Genomic DNA, 14,645 nt, shown 5'->3' on the forward strand with positions numbered 1-14,645 from the left:
CAGAATCTTACGGTACATAAAGCAAGGTCCAGCTCCCAATGATTTTCATGGGGAGCATTGAGGTTTTTTTGTGCGAACACCAGACAAGTCGATGATTGGATTGACTAGAGGTTTCTAGTGACCAGGTCAACGTTCTGTTGAGCAAATGAAACCAACTGCAGGTGTGAACGCACCAATACATCTGGGAGCGTTAATATAGCAAGCTATGACATGAAGTGGCCCGGTTGTGATGGAGCTGTAGAAGACAAGCGCGCTCTGTGGTTGGATGGAGACGGCCTTCCACTGGAACTGAGTCTCTGCCGCACAGTGAGTGTATATTCACAGACTGTGATTACTTCATTGACACCTCAGATTAGAATGTCGAAATCGCAGCTCGTCTCTGTTTAGTAAAAGTGATGAGACATTTGGAGTGGAGACATGTCGAGCACACATCACCTACAGAGACCTCAAACTGTGGAGCGCATATGAGAAAATCATACTGTTCTAACTGTATCATATTATGTAACCTAAGGAAGAAACAAATATGGATATGTACTCAGTCCGACTACTGATCTAGTAGTTGTGTAGATAAAAATGAAAGCTCCTCTATCTCTATATCTAATATATGATAACTATGACTGATTGAAGTGCTGGTCATGTGATCAATGTTTGCATTAATCTTGTGGATAGAAAGAAAAATATTACTGCTACTTGTCAACACATCTCCTGGGATGGACAGATTGCACGGCACACATTACTCACACACACACAAACATGCACACACATATGCATGTGCATATGTTGTTGTTTTGAAGCAAAGGCAAATGATAAAGAGACCAATAACCAAACAAAGCTGAAAGGCATGTCATGATGTCACCGCAACAGCCTTGGAAATGCCAGAGTATCAGTGACACAGAAAACCAGTGACAAAAATCAGATTAGTGAGCACAGTGTGTGTGTGTGTGTGTGTGTGTGTGTGTGTGTGTGAGTGTGTGTGAGACAGTCTCTGACCATTCCATTGGTCGGTGAGCTTGAAACTACTTAAGTCAGAGGTCGGCAACTTCAAATCAGTATTAATTCATTTTGTGCACAACAAGCTGTAAATACAACACTAACATAGAATCACCTTGTAGTATTATGGTGAACATGTAGTTCTAACAGTCGTGATGTATGAATGGCGGCATTAACTGATGTGGAATTTCTGGCATAACTTTAGTATTCTCTCTGGCGTTTTAGCTGCTTAATGCACTAAGACAACGTCAGAAATAGTAAATTTGGTGCCTAGCCAGGAGCATTAAGTGGGTTTTCAGAATGTTTTCACTAAAAACAACTGCTGGAAATGGATGATGAGGACGATGAGCTATGAATCCGACCAAAAACGGGAACTTTGAGCTGAATGTTATACTTAACAGCTTTGAAATGGTCAGCAAAATCGTGTGATATTTGTCTGTAGGATCAACACACGTGAGCTTTTATTTCACATGATAATTTATTCCTTTCAAGTAGCTTTTAATATTTACCTTGCTCACAGTAAGCGAAAATATGTATACATTAACACCTGCAGTGGTATGTCTCCTTTTATTTAGAGGACATAAACAGCAATGATCATAATAATATCATTTCTGACAGTGAATTCTTTGATATTATATGACTTCACCACAAGGTTTTTCAGTTTTGTCGTGGAACGGTGCTCATCAAACATTTGTCTGCAACATGATTACACACCCACAGAATAACTCTCATTTTATAGAAGTACAGCAGTCAGCATGAGAAACAGAGAAAGTTGTCCACCATGCTGAGCCTCACAAATAATGTTGCCAAAGCACAGTCCACAGCTCTGCCTCTCTGTGCTGGATTTCTATGCCAGTGGCAGTCGCTGGTCTTCGAAACTTACATAAATTCTGCAAGCGAATAACTAGAACAAGGAAACGCGTTAATGATGGAAAACTGAAATGCTATAATGGTGTTTTTATTCAGTGTATTGTATTTGTACAAATGAAAATGGTCTATATCACCAAGCAAATCACACACAACGACCAGCTACAGCTACAGACTTCCCTGGCAAAATCCACACAGGACTGAGGCAGAAAAGGCTCCGCTCTCCTGTTTGTTTCTGCAACACTGTCAATCAAAAACTGTCTCCACCTTTCTGACAGTTCCTCCGATCATCATGCAGAAGCCCAGCATCTGCACCCGCCCACTGCTCCATTGACCCCGAGAGAAGCCGTCTCATAGAGAACAGTTCTAACTGAGCTTCAAGTGGTTTTAATGCGGAGGCTGCTATGGGAATACGGAAATCACGTAAGACGATCCGCCATCCGTGATAATCAGCTGATTCTGAACGAACTAGGAACACAGTCTAATTGCGTTCTAGCGCACATTTAGTATTGAAAGAGGATTTTGCTGTCACAATTGCCAATGATAAATACAGTATATTTATAATATAAATCTATGACCTACGTCAGCTGAGATTGGCACAGCACCCGCGACCCTCATGTGGAGGATAAAGCGGTAGAAGATGGATGGATGGATGAATGTATATCTGCTCCATCTGTAACTCAATGTCTCCTCCCTCACTCGCCTTTTCCCTCTAACAATATGTCCTCTCTCCCTCGTATCTCACTCATTTGTTGACAGCCTCTTTCTCTCTTTCCATACAGTCTGTATTATACTCATTCACATCCACACATCCCACATACTTCTTCTTCTTTCCCTTTCTTTTTTTGAACTTCCACATCCCACTCTTGTTTTCCCCCTCTCTTCTTTGTTCTAAATGGCAACAAGTATTTGCTGCTCACTCTGGAGGACAATCAGGAACAGATTGTTTGCTTCAAGCGACATCTGTCCGTGTATGTACATGTGTCTTGTGCGTGCACTTGTCTCGGTCTGTGTCCTGCACATCATTAAGACCTTTCTACTAGATCAATTCAAGGTGGTCTAAGGACTCAGAGAGACGGAGGGAGAGGGAGTGATGCTTTAGTATATCAGTTGCAAAGACAGACACTGCTTTGTACACAGACTACTGTAACACCTACAGGCAGAGGAGGCCTGATGTGCGAGGACCTGAGATTTTCCACTACAAAAACACAATCACTTGATTTGATACCAGACAGTACACATTTGTTCACTAGCCTAAAAAAAAAGAAAGAAAAAAAGGCTTGTTCCTCTGTAGTGTCGATGAAAATAAAAACAAAGACACTGTTTATATACCTCTACAGGAATATGATAACCCACTTTTATAATGCATGAAAATGAACTAACATTAGTGGATGTTGCAAACTAGGATTCAGATTTCATGAGACACCCGATCCCAATTCTTTCTGGTTTAAAATGAGGTTATTCTGTAGTTTGTCTGATCTTTTAAAGATATAAGGTTATCCTGCATATGGCTGCTGGTGTGGAGACAACATTAAGCAGTGATCAAATGAGAAAAATGTGGGTATTTTATCCAGTGGAGGGAAAAAAAATAGACCTCATAAAAAATAATTGCGCAGATCATGCAGTGCACACATAGCTCAAACATGAAAAAAGACTGCTGTGTTCTCCACAAGACAGAACAAAAGATTACTTCCAGTACTTTTTTTTTTTTAATCAAAACCTAAAGTCCTCTGAACTTACTGGAAGTGTTGTGAAGTTTGGCTGCCTCTGAGGAGTTGGAGTAAATGAGACTGCGAAGTGAGTTCCATTGAAAAACCTTAGCTTACAAAGCACAGAACCGTCGTCTTTGGCGACCGACTCCTACCTGTCATGCCTGGAGGGGTTTTCAAGAATTTTCCATTGAAATTTTGGATCACTACATCACACTTCTCCGTCGACTCCATCCTGAGAGAGAGAGAAGAGGGGGGAGGAAAAAAAGGACAATTAGCTCTGCATGCTATGATTCCATGATTTCACGAAAAATCATGCAGATGTGTCCCCTCATTGCAGCAAATATGGTCAACACTGTCTGGTTATGGATCTGTCAGTGTGCTGGTGTGCGTGTGTGTTTTCTATGGGGTTTCCTCTCCTTTGTCCCTGTTTAAAAGCTCCATTCAGACTGATCTGTTGTGTGTCATGTCCTTTTTGTCTGCCCCTATTCAGCTCTGTTCACCCAATCACAGCTCAATGACTAATTGCCTGCTTGGCAAGCAAAAGCCTGTGTGTGAGTGCATGTGAGGGGGAGAGGGAAAAACAGTGACTGGAGACAGGGAGAGAGGGATTGCGTATGTGTGTGCAAATGGTATTTGAGCTTGTGTGTGTGTGTGTGTGTGTGTGTTGGAGTCTCTTCACAAAATCAGTGACCCTGAATGGAGGCTTGACTGCATTCTAATCACTGGCACACTCTGGCATGGTGTAACTGAGAAGACCACACACAAAGCCACTGACACACATAAACACACACACACACAAAGGTGATGGGGCCAAGGGTATAGGAATGTGGAGTTGTACCATCAGAGCCAAAAAGTGCTCTATAGTTGTAAGAGGCCAGGAGTCAACTGAGGTTAATGTTGCTTCTTGGAATGATCTAAAACATGACTCTCGACCATGATGGGACCATACTCACAAATCAGTATGATGATATCTATTAAGGGATTGCACAGTAATATATGCGGCAAAACATTACATTAACCCTTTAACACCGAGCGTTTCGCAGGCGACACGTTTTGCACAAGCGCACTATGCATTACCGTATTTATGAGACAATTTGTGCTATCGGAAAGCTTCCAATGGATTTCTGAAAGCTGTGGAGTTGCATGTTAAAGGCAACGTGTGGTTATTACGGTTTCACTCGCGCTGTTGCAGGAAGCCGGCAAATCAGTGGAAAGATTGGGAAAAAACATGCTTTAAATATGTTTTTCAAAATTCACGCGCAAAATCTGGAGTTCATGTACAACTACAGTGTTTTTTTTGTTTTGTTTTTTTTAAATAAAACGTTTTGTTCCACATTTTAAATTGTTAATTCACTATTTTAACAAGCAGTAAATTGTAAATAACTGCCAGATATTAAAAGTTATTCTGGAAAAATGGGCAAAAGTACTGGCCCTTTTATGGTTAGAATAAGCAAAAGAGTTAAGATATTAACAATCAAATGCCATATTTTGCTAGAATCATGGCAAGAACATAAATCATCAGTTGGATTAGTTGTGTCTGTATGGACCTGTCTGTACCTGGCAAAGCCGACTCCTCTGCTCAGGCCGCTGGCATCCCTCAGTATCCGCGTGGAAATGACGTGACCAAAGGGCTTGAGCATATTCTCCAGCTCTTGCTCGTCCATGGACACTGGCAGATTGGAGATGTAGAGGTTGGTGGGGTCCTGCTCCTGTTGCTGTTGAAACAGAGAGGTGGAAGTTGAGCAATGTGATTTTAGTGCTTCTTTTGACTTGTTAAAAAACAAAACAATTACAACCGAAAAAGTGAAGTTGAATAATGAAATCAAGTGTTGGAGAAGGTATTGGGTCTAACAAATGAAAGGAGAAATTTTAAACCACATGAACAAAGTTCACATCAATCACACTCAAGAAAAAGAAATCAAGTGCTGCATTTATTCTGATTCTGATCATTCCCCCTCTGAAGTACATATAAGAAGCTCAAAATAAGAATGAGAGAGAAAAATGAAAGTTAAGTATGAAAATAATTACCCTTCTTTAAAAGCGGACTTTGATGCAGTAAATACACAAAAAGGTTTAAAAAATTTTCTTCACAAATTTGACTAAATATCCCACGGCAAAATATCAATGAATTTAACTGGTAAAAGCTCCTCAAATGAGGAACAAACTCTTCTGTTGGAAAGACAGAAAGTGCACAGGCTCCACACTCAGAGCCCCTGAAGCAATAAGTGAAACCCCTCAGGATTCATAAATGTTAACAGAGCTGCATTCATTTTTTTACAGAAACAAGGACATTTCCATCTAACGTGGCTCTCTGGTAATTTAGACAAGTATACTATACAAAATGATTTTCATTCTGTTTGGCAGCATTCCATTGAAAAAAATAATTTGTATGTGAGTGTATTTGTTACATCTTTAGGACATTTTCTGGCACAAACACTGACCTTATCTGGACCAGTATTACCATTTCTGAGGAACTGGTTAAGTTTAGGTCGAAGATTTTAATTGTGGTTAGGTTAAGGTTAGTGTTAGGTATTATCTGATTATGGTTAAGGTTAGGGATAACGCTTTGGCAGTGCCTATGTGTATGTGTTTGTGTGACGGGACGATGCAGCAGAGGGTGTGATGTGTGGTGATCTATACTTTACAGAAAAAAAGTGGTATAATCCATGTGCGATTGTTAAATTATAACTGCATGATTCAGAGTCCTCCACAGTTTTGGTGCTGTAAACAAATGTGTGAAGTTTATGGCTGCTTTAGCTGTCTCTTTCTCTCTTTTGTATGATATAATGATGCTAATTTATTCATTGTAAACGTGCTACCATGGAGTTGTAGATGGATACAACATAATACATATTATCCTCCATTTATTTCAGACAGCTCTTCTTCATATTGATCTTTTATATTCCTCTTGTTGTTTGCAAATAATCCCAGATATAAATATCACAACACTATACATGGACATAGCGTGACTATATGTGATTCATATGTTGTCATGATCAATGAAGCAGATACTTATTATTAGATACTTAATATAGTCAAATGCTGTACGGGTGAAAACCTTTGTAAACCCTGTGGGGCTCATTTCAAACCTAAGTATATTCTCTAGCCACGGATTTTCCTTTCAATGAATCCAAAATGTTTGATTTCCAGAGTGGGAGTTCCAAGTCTGGCTGACTGTGACCAAAGTCATCCATGTAGTCGGTGACTCAGACTAAGCAGATGACTTTCAGAGAGGAGGCCTGAAATACTTACCTTTCTTTCTAAGTTTGGATATCTTTACTTGTGCGTAAGGATTTTCCTTTGGCACAGTGTCAGACACGTAGAGCGGCACAGTTATCTTCCCACACAGGGCAAATGGCTTTGCATTTTATGTGCATGCTTGTGTGTGCGACGTGAGGCAGTGAGGAACAAAAATGCAGTGAGCAAAAACCTTCACTCTCATTAAAAACAATGTCAAAAAATGAGCTGTGTATCATTGCAAAGAAATGTTTTTTTCTGGTAGCATTATTCTAGCATTACATTAGTATGTTCTTCTGGCTGTAATCCTACTGTTCCAAATGTCAATTAAAAAATCCCCAATGTTCTTTCAGGGAAACATAGTGGAGGACGAGTTTAAAAAAAAAAAAAGTGTTTCTGAAACTCGAAGCTTTGGCAGTAACAACCAAAAGTTAGTTAAAGCAAGTGTTTATCTTGCAAAGCTACAGTCTTGTTTTGCATAGAAACACAGGGGTTACAATACTATTTTTATTATTATTGTTCTTATTTTTGAGATTTCCTGCATTTACAATAAGGTGTGAAAATGGTGTGTGTGTGAGTGGAACATCGGAAATCTGACTGTAATGTGAACATTCTGTCGATGAAATCATGATACAGACCCAGACATTTACCCCACAGGTCCACATACTCACTAACATCAGCTTTTGCTCTCACTACTGTGTTGACATTCACAATTTGAACAGTGTCCATAGCTGCTCAGGCTAAAGCTTATAAAGTTTGAACAATGAAGTGACAGAAAATGTTGTGGAGGAATCATTGGAGACCTGCAAATGTTTTGATCACCGTGTCATACTCTTTAATAATTATGTCTGTGATTTTGTGTGATTCAAAGTGAAATCGCTCCAGAGAACACCTGAGGCGATTCTCTGCTGTGACTGTGGACTTTGCCATTTTCAACTTGCTTATCTCGAAACAAAGGAACATCTGTTTTAAATCTCCATATGTGGCAGAATTTCCTCTGGTTTTCAACAGAGTTAACAATGATACAATCCTGTTCTCCCCCGTTATTTTGTGTCCTCTCCTGTGGTCAGTGTGGTTAACAAGCAGATTTCATCCAAGGATAATAACAACAAAATCCCACAGTGGTTTGTCCAATTTCAGCTGTTTTGTTTAAGCACACATTTGTCTGTCGAGTTTGAGGTTAATGTAACAAGGGGAATGAATGCAGATTTGAATTAACAAGAGGGATGCCATAATGTCTCCTCTACTCATTCAGGTTTTTATTCTTATTCATGTGTATGTTTTCTTTCCCATCTTGTTTTATATTTTCGTTAATCCAGGGAAATGAAGTGAGATAGTAATTCAACATCTGCGGTCACAGTTTGGCTGCAAAACACACTTTTCTGTGATCAGATAGCGATCGGATAGCGCTTCACCACATGCATTTACACCTGGTAGTAAAGTGTGTCTCCAGCGTCCACATCAAGACCCGATTGCGATCCAATCAAGATTTCCATGTCAAATCCCATGTTAGCTGCACATAAAGTCGCCCAATTGTATGGACTCCTTTGTTTTTTGAAGCAGGGGAAGAAGTCGTCTTCTTTTCTTGCCGCTTTCACATCAGCTCTACTCGGAGTCAACAACAGTGGAGCGGAGACGCATCGGAGACTCATTGCATCTACACTTCTGTTCAATGTGGTCACAATAAGTCCACATTAAGTGGTTTGGCATATCAGATAACAATCCCTCCTCAATGTGTCTCAGGTGTATTTTGGTCAGGTGCTATCCATTTGTAATCCGATCACAGAAAACACATTTTAATGCCGGGTGTATACTTCTGGGATATGAACTAAAGTGAATTGGAACACCCACATGTGGATGAAGTTTCCATTTGAACAAAGTTATTTTTGATTTTATCTCTTGCCTATTGCAAATGACGTACCCCTCTCTCTGTCACCCAGTCCCCCCATCTCTTTGTCTCTCTGCGTCTTTGTCTCTCCCTCCCTCCTCCCCTCTCTCCCTCCCTGTAACATCTGTCATGTGCTGAGAGCAGCGTCACACTGACGGTGCCTCTCCCCGTCTGTGTGGACTGCCAGCGAGTTGGCCTGTGCTTTCAGCTTCATTAAGTCTCATTGCTTCATTGTTACAGCAGGTCTGCATCTCTCATCGTGGCACTTCCTGGTTGACCCACAAAGCCTTAACACCTGCTGAAGAGCTAGAGTTTAAAGGGAGGGCAATGCAGTGTAGGGTAAATACATGTGAAAAGCGCTGGCTGAGTCTGAGCTCGGTGGATAGATACGACGACGTGAGACAATACTTGAATTTTTCTTTGCAGTTGCTCTTGCATCTCAAATAGTAACACTTCACAAAAGAAAATTACACATCAGCCTCTCACGGCGCTGAACAGAAATGAGTGGTTATTGAAAATGGATAGATGCAAAGATACGGAAAAATGAAGGCAGAGAGACACTTTTGAACAGGTAGAGCAGCTACGGAAAAAGAAGCAGCATATTAGGGAAATCAGACTTTCTGTTCATTATGTGTTCATTCCTTCCTCTTTCAGCTTGTCTCTAACTTAATCCTGCTCATTTCCTCTTTTAATCCATCTATTCTCCCTTCTTTTTTGCCCTCGATCTGCCCGCCTCTCTATTCTTAACCCCCTCCTTTCTCCTGCTCACCCTCATTCCCGTCTCCTCATGTTCTCTCCATTTTGCCTACTTGCTATTCGCTCCTCCTCTTCCTCAGCTTAAGCTCTAATCTCCTATAATGGTAGTCTTGCTGTCTAAAATGCTATCTGAATGCTAAATTAATATGTAAAAAAAAGAAAAATCCCTCAAAGCTTCTATATCTTCCCCTTTTGCTTCTTCACTCTTTTTCCTCTTTATACCACCTTCATCTTCACTTCCATTCATCCCTACCCGCCACCTCCTTGCACTCTTTGCACTCCTGCCTTCCTCCATCTTCCTCTACCTCAAGCAAAGTTCTAATCTTTCGTAATGATTGTCTGTGAGTCTAAATGTTCTCTAACGGCTTAATCAATACTTAATGAACATACCATAAATACTTTATGAACCCTAAACCCTGAAATCCCTGGGGTTTCATTAGCCATGAAGATATACACTTTTCTCCATCTTCATGATGACTAAAGGCTGGGTGAAATCAAACACTGGGTACTGAATGCGTCATCATGTAATGCTCCGGTCAATTCATGTTAGTAGGCAGTGAGTTTGGCTGCTGCTCTCTGGCTCAACGAGTGGGTAATGTGGGTTTGGTGAGCACATTACAAAAATCACTGCTTCATGTTTCCGCCATAGCTAAAGGTCACTGAAATGTCAGTGTCTTTATATGATCCACAACTGTTTTTCTCGTAATAAACTTGTGTTTAATATGCAATTATACAAAAAAGAGCATTGATTTTAACCGTGTCATCACATCCTGTCTACATTTAAGAAGTATTTAGAACTGACTGTACACGACGTCGCTGCCATGGTTAATTGACCAGAAAGGTAATTCAGCTTCGCTTATATTCAAAAGATTCGGTTAATGCTCAAGGATCATTACAACTTAAGTTAAAGGCTTCTGAAATTACAGCGTACGCCACTTATGACAAATATTCAGAAGCCGAAAAGCTGTTTTCCACTTGGTGGCTCTGTAGCAGCTGTGAAGTGGCAAAGAAACCCTGACTATTTAAAAAAAAAAATGCCATCACACTTGACTGAGTGAGAGACCGAATACGTTTCAATGTTTAATTTAATTTTGTGTCAAGCTGAACATTTTTTTTTTCCTTCCCCCGTCTTCCAATGTTGCCTGTGTCTTCACATGCTGCATGACTTATTCAAAGCAATAAGAGGATAATGGGGGCTACACGCACAGACACACAGACAGTTCTCACATCCTCTATTCACACATGTAGTTATTATTAAAGTCAATTATTAATTTACATACCCCTTCGGCTCACTTTCTTCTGCTTTTGCATTGATCTCAACTGTCCTTTTTTTTTCATATTTCAAATTTGACATGGCTTCTTCTCTTCTCATCCCACCACATCTCTTTTCTTCTTCCTCATACTGTCTCCACTGTGTGTATTAAAAGGCCAGTAATTCATCACAGAGTCGGAGCAGAGCGCGGTGCCTGCTGCACACCAGTATGTGTGCTGCTTGTCTCCCAACCATCCAGAGCTAGGATCAACCATCCATTTGTTATTTTTCATTTGTCTGCGTTTTGAAATAAAATAGATACTATGGATAGATTCACACAAGGACAGACTAAACAAAAGCCTTGCATGATTGTAATCTCACATCTGCCATGCTTTTTAATACTGTGGATGTTCTAACCACACAATCATAACTCAAGAGTGAGATGATGATGATTCCTAAATTGGAGTTGTGTCATGTTATGTGGTTGTGTGGTAGTTGTTACGTCTTTATGGCCGAATCCTTTAAATTACTTGAAACAAGCATGTGATCCACTCTGGGTTTAAGGCCATGCTGATAATCATAAAACACAAAACTAACCAGGGTTGTTCCCCTTGTAACACAGCGGGGTTAAAGGAAGAAATGTAGCGAAACAAAGACTGCGGGATTACACAAACACACCTATACATCATTTATGCTGAAACACATTCAGCATATACAGTGCATCATCACAAACACAAGCCTATCTCACTGAATGCCCTCTTTTCTCTTCTGTTGTGCTGAATGCTGTAATCAAGGCTAACGAGACTCAGCTGTTGGTCAGTCTAATTACCTGGAATGCAGACAGATGATCTGAGAAAAAGGCCTACACACACACACACACACGCACGTCTTTCTACAACCAGTGACATCATGCATCCCTTAGCTTGGCTCCTATGCCTTAATCATCACCATCATCAGCCGTGCTCCCAACCCCAATTATCTGAGCCAAAACCTAAACCTAATTGTAATTTTAGCCTTAACATAATAGTAAAAAAAAAATAATAGGACTAAACATGACAAGAAATCACAGGCATTTACAAACCAACCAACCTTTACTTCACACATTGTGTGTGGACTCCTGTTGTAAAAGCTCAAGTTTAGTATTTTAGTCAGCACCAATTTGTTGTTGTCTTTTCTTTTTTTTTTAAAGCAACCTTGTTTGGAAGACAGGGAGGGTGGACCTGACTGAGCCCTTATCCGCTGCATGTCCACCTACACTTGCAACCATGCACTTATTTGACAGCACTAGCTGTCAATCACACGGTGCCCACCCCCAAATACATGGTGACACAACTAGTCTTTAAAGACATAGCTTTTCAAGCGCCTGCCACTCAAATAAATGCTAAGGCTATTCCTATAAATGTATTTTTCTATTTGTTCAAATGATTTTTCAACCTAACTCTATACATATAACTGCTAGACAAATACAGCACTCAGCCATCTCCCTAAGAAGGTGAGGTGGATTGAATTTAAGTGAAATAATCTTTTTGAAAAAAAAAAAGGAAAGGCAAAGGCTATAGAGCAGATCAAGTATATCCTCGGAATGCAGTAATAGTACAGCCAAAGGTCCAACTTGTGTGTATTAAAGAAAGAAAACATTAAGTCATTATAAAAGCTATAGCAGAGCAAATCTTTTATTGTGTGTCTAATAAATGTGTCTCAGTGCCATTCAGTGCTGTGTCACCCTGATGTCACAGTGTCTGCCTCGGAAAAGGAAAATTTGCACTTTAAATTATTAATGAAGTCTGAAAAGAACAGGGGTTGTCTCTGACTCTGCCCGTAATGTGCACACTCTGGTCCTTTGAGATAGAAAGTGCAAGTTTTATGTTTTGTTTAAAAGTTGAAACTGTGTCCACCTTTGGTGATAAAGTGAGAAATGGAACACTTGAGCAGTTTGCGGCAGCTGCTGCAGCAGCCTTTGAATGTCAACCAAAATGTGCAGCTGATTTCAGCACTTCACTTTTCACAAACCAAACCACAGAAGTGGTACAACTTGTTCTTGTCACAAATTAAGACCAAAGCATGAACTACAGTACGTCTACGACGAACAAGTGTTCACATGCAAATTGGATATTTTTTGAAGGAAATAAGATTACTTGACACAGGCGAATGGATTTGTTGAGTTTTGTTGGAGACATTCCATCTCTCATCCATGAGTCCATCCTTCCAAGTTCGGTGAAAATCTACCCAATGCCGTGCCGAATTGCACACACACAGAGGTTTGCCCAGCTATTCTTATTAGGACGCTGCTTTGCCATCCATTCATCACTCATTTAAACAGCCTAAACAAAGCATTATCCCGAAACTTAACCATAACCAATTCATGCCTAAATGTGACCTTAACCTAACCACAAATTAAATCTTTGCCCTAAATTTTAACCACATCCTCTGATATTATATTCTGCTTCATCAGAACCAGAAACACACACACACACACACACACACACACTCACTCACTCACTCACTCATTGACACAAGAGTCATACTTTCTGCTACAGCGCGTGTGCAGACGTCCACCAGTGACCCGCATAATGTTCATTTTGCCATTTCCGTGGCGGTCCGCGCGGACAGTACACAGACGATTCCGCACATAACTCAAGTTTGATTCAAAGCAGGATTGGGTGGGTGCAGAGTGCGGGATGCCCAGGCTCTAAGATGGCTGTATGAAAATATTCATAAGCATTGAGGAGTTCGTAATGTCATCAACGTGTGATGGAAAAACTGCCAGACTCAGCTTTGAGGAATATATATCATTGTTTGTCTGAATGTGACCGAATTATTATTTTCATCAGCACTGTTAAAGGTACTACTAATATGCTGGCTGAGTTTGGTTATTTTTGTGCCACACATTTGTATTCACTCTGTCAAAAGATAGTTAGTGAGTCTTGTTTAGATTAAAAGCAAAGACAGCACACAAAGAAGTACCTTCTTTAGCAATCTTTTCTCTTTTCTTCACCGAACTGCTCCTTGATAGTCTGCATTAGAGCATTTCATTAGAAGAACCCAATAAAGCAGACGGCTTGCTGAATTATCAATGTGGAAGCGCCTTCTCGGATAAGGGAAGTGAAAATGAATAATTGAAAAAAAAAAAGTTTTTAGACAAACATATTAAATGTGTTTTTTGGCAACTTTCTCCCTCCCGCTAATGACACGTGGCTCGTCCTCAGACAAATCTTTGGAAAATGAAGGTAAGAGCCACAGCTAGAGAGAAAACAAATTAGAAGGCGTTTACAAAATTAAAAAGGTTCTCTCAAGTGCGTGGAAAGAGAAAGTTTGGGATTTAGGCAGTGCAGTGATTAAAAACGAAAGCTCTGGCTCAGACACAAGAATCACATTGACTCGGGGGAAGAAAGAGATGAACTCCATTGTGGCCACAGTTTCCCACTGTGTCACGTTACATGCACAAAAGCCAACATGAGTGGAATGTGGTCTAATAACTTGTATAGGACATTCCATAAAGCATATCTGTGATTAGTGCAGAGAAGATAGATGGGAGAACACTGGATACAGGCGACAAGGATTTGTTGAATCCAAAAAAAGCAACTGATAATTACAAAAAAAAGGTATCAGTGGTTGACTGATATTGTAAAAGATGTTAAAAAAATCACCACAGTCTGGCCTGCAATGAAATAAATGACACTAAAAATACATTGTTTTCTGTGTAAGGGATTTCCAGCAAATGAGAAAAGGTGAAAGTGTGTGCTGTTGTTGATTTGCCTCTGTTTGGTCTTTGTGAACACAAAATGTAACATTATTTGTTATATACCGTCAGACCTGAGTGAGGGCGCTGTCATGTTTGCACAGTGGCAGAGTGGGGGCAGCGATAATTATACATTTTTATGAGCTGTAGAATTCATGCCGGAAACCTTTCGTGGGCACCTATTCGCAGCCATCTCACTCTTGT

The 14,645-nt window shown here is 40.2% G+C and overlaps 1 protein-coding gene across 5 annotated transcripts in view; it reads right to left on the minus strand.

The window, feature by feature from the left end:
* Nucleotides 1–14,645, minus strand: part of LOC122774399 (RNA-binding motif, single-stranded-interacting protein 3-like) — a 101,037-nt gene that overhangs the window by 26,982 nt on the left and 59,410 nt on the right. For all 5 annotated transcript variants that reach the window (XM_044033622.1, XM_044033621.1, XM_044033620.1 and 2 more), the window contains 2 exons: nucleotides 5,127–5,284; nucleotides 3,722–3,801 (listed from right to left, as the gene is read on the minus strand). In XM_044033622.1, the coding sequence (XP_043889557.1) occupies nucleotides 3,722–3,801; nucleotides 5,127–5,284 (238 nt within the window). The remainder of the gene's footprint in view (nucleotides 1–3,721; nucleotides 3,802–5,126; nucleotides 5,285–14,645) is intronic.

The sequence above is a fragment of the Solea senegalensis genome, linkage group LG9 (genome assembly GCF_019176455.1).
Source record: "Solea senegalensis isolate Sse05_10M linkage group LG9, IFAPA_SoseM_1, whole genome shotgun sequence".
Taxonomy (NCBI): domain Eukaryota; kingdom Metazoa; phylum Chordata; class Actinopteri; order Pleuronectiformes; family Soleidae; genus Solea; species Solea senegalensis.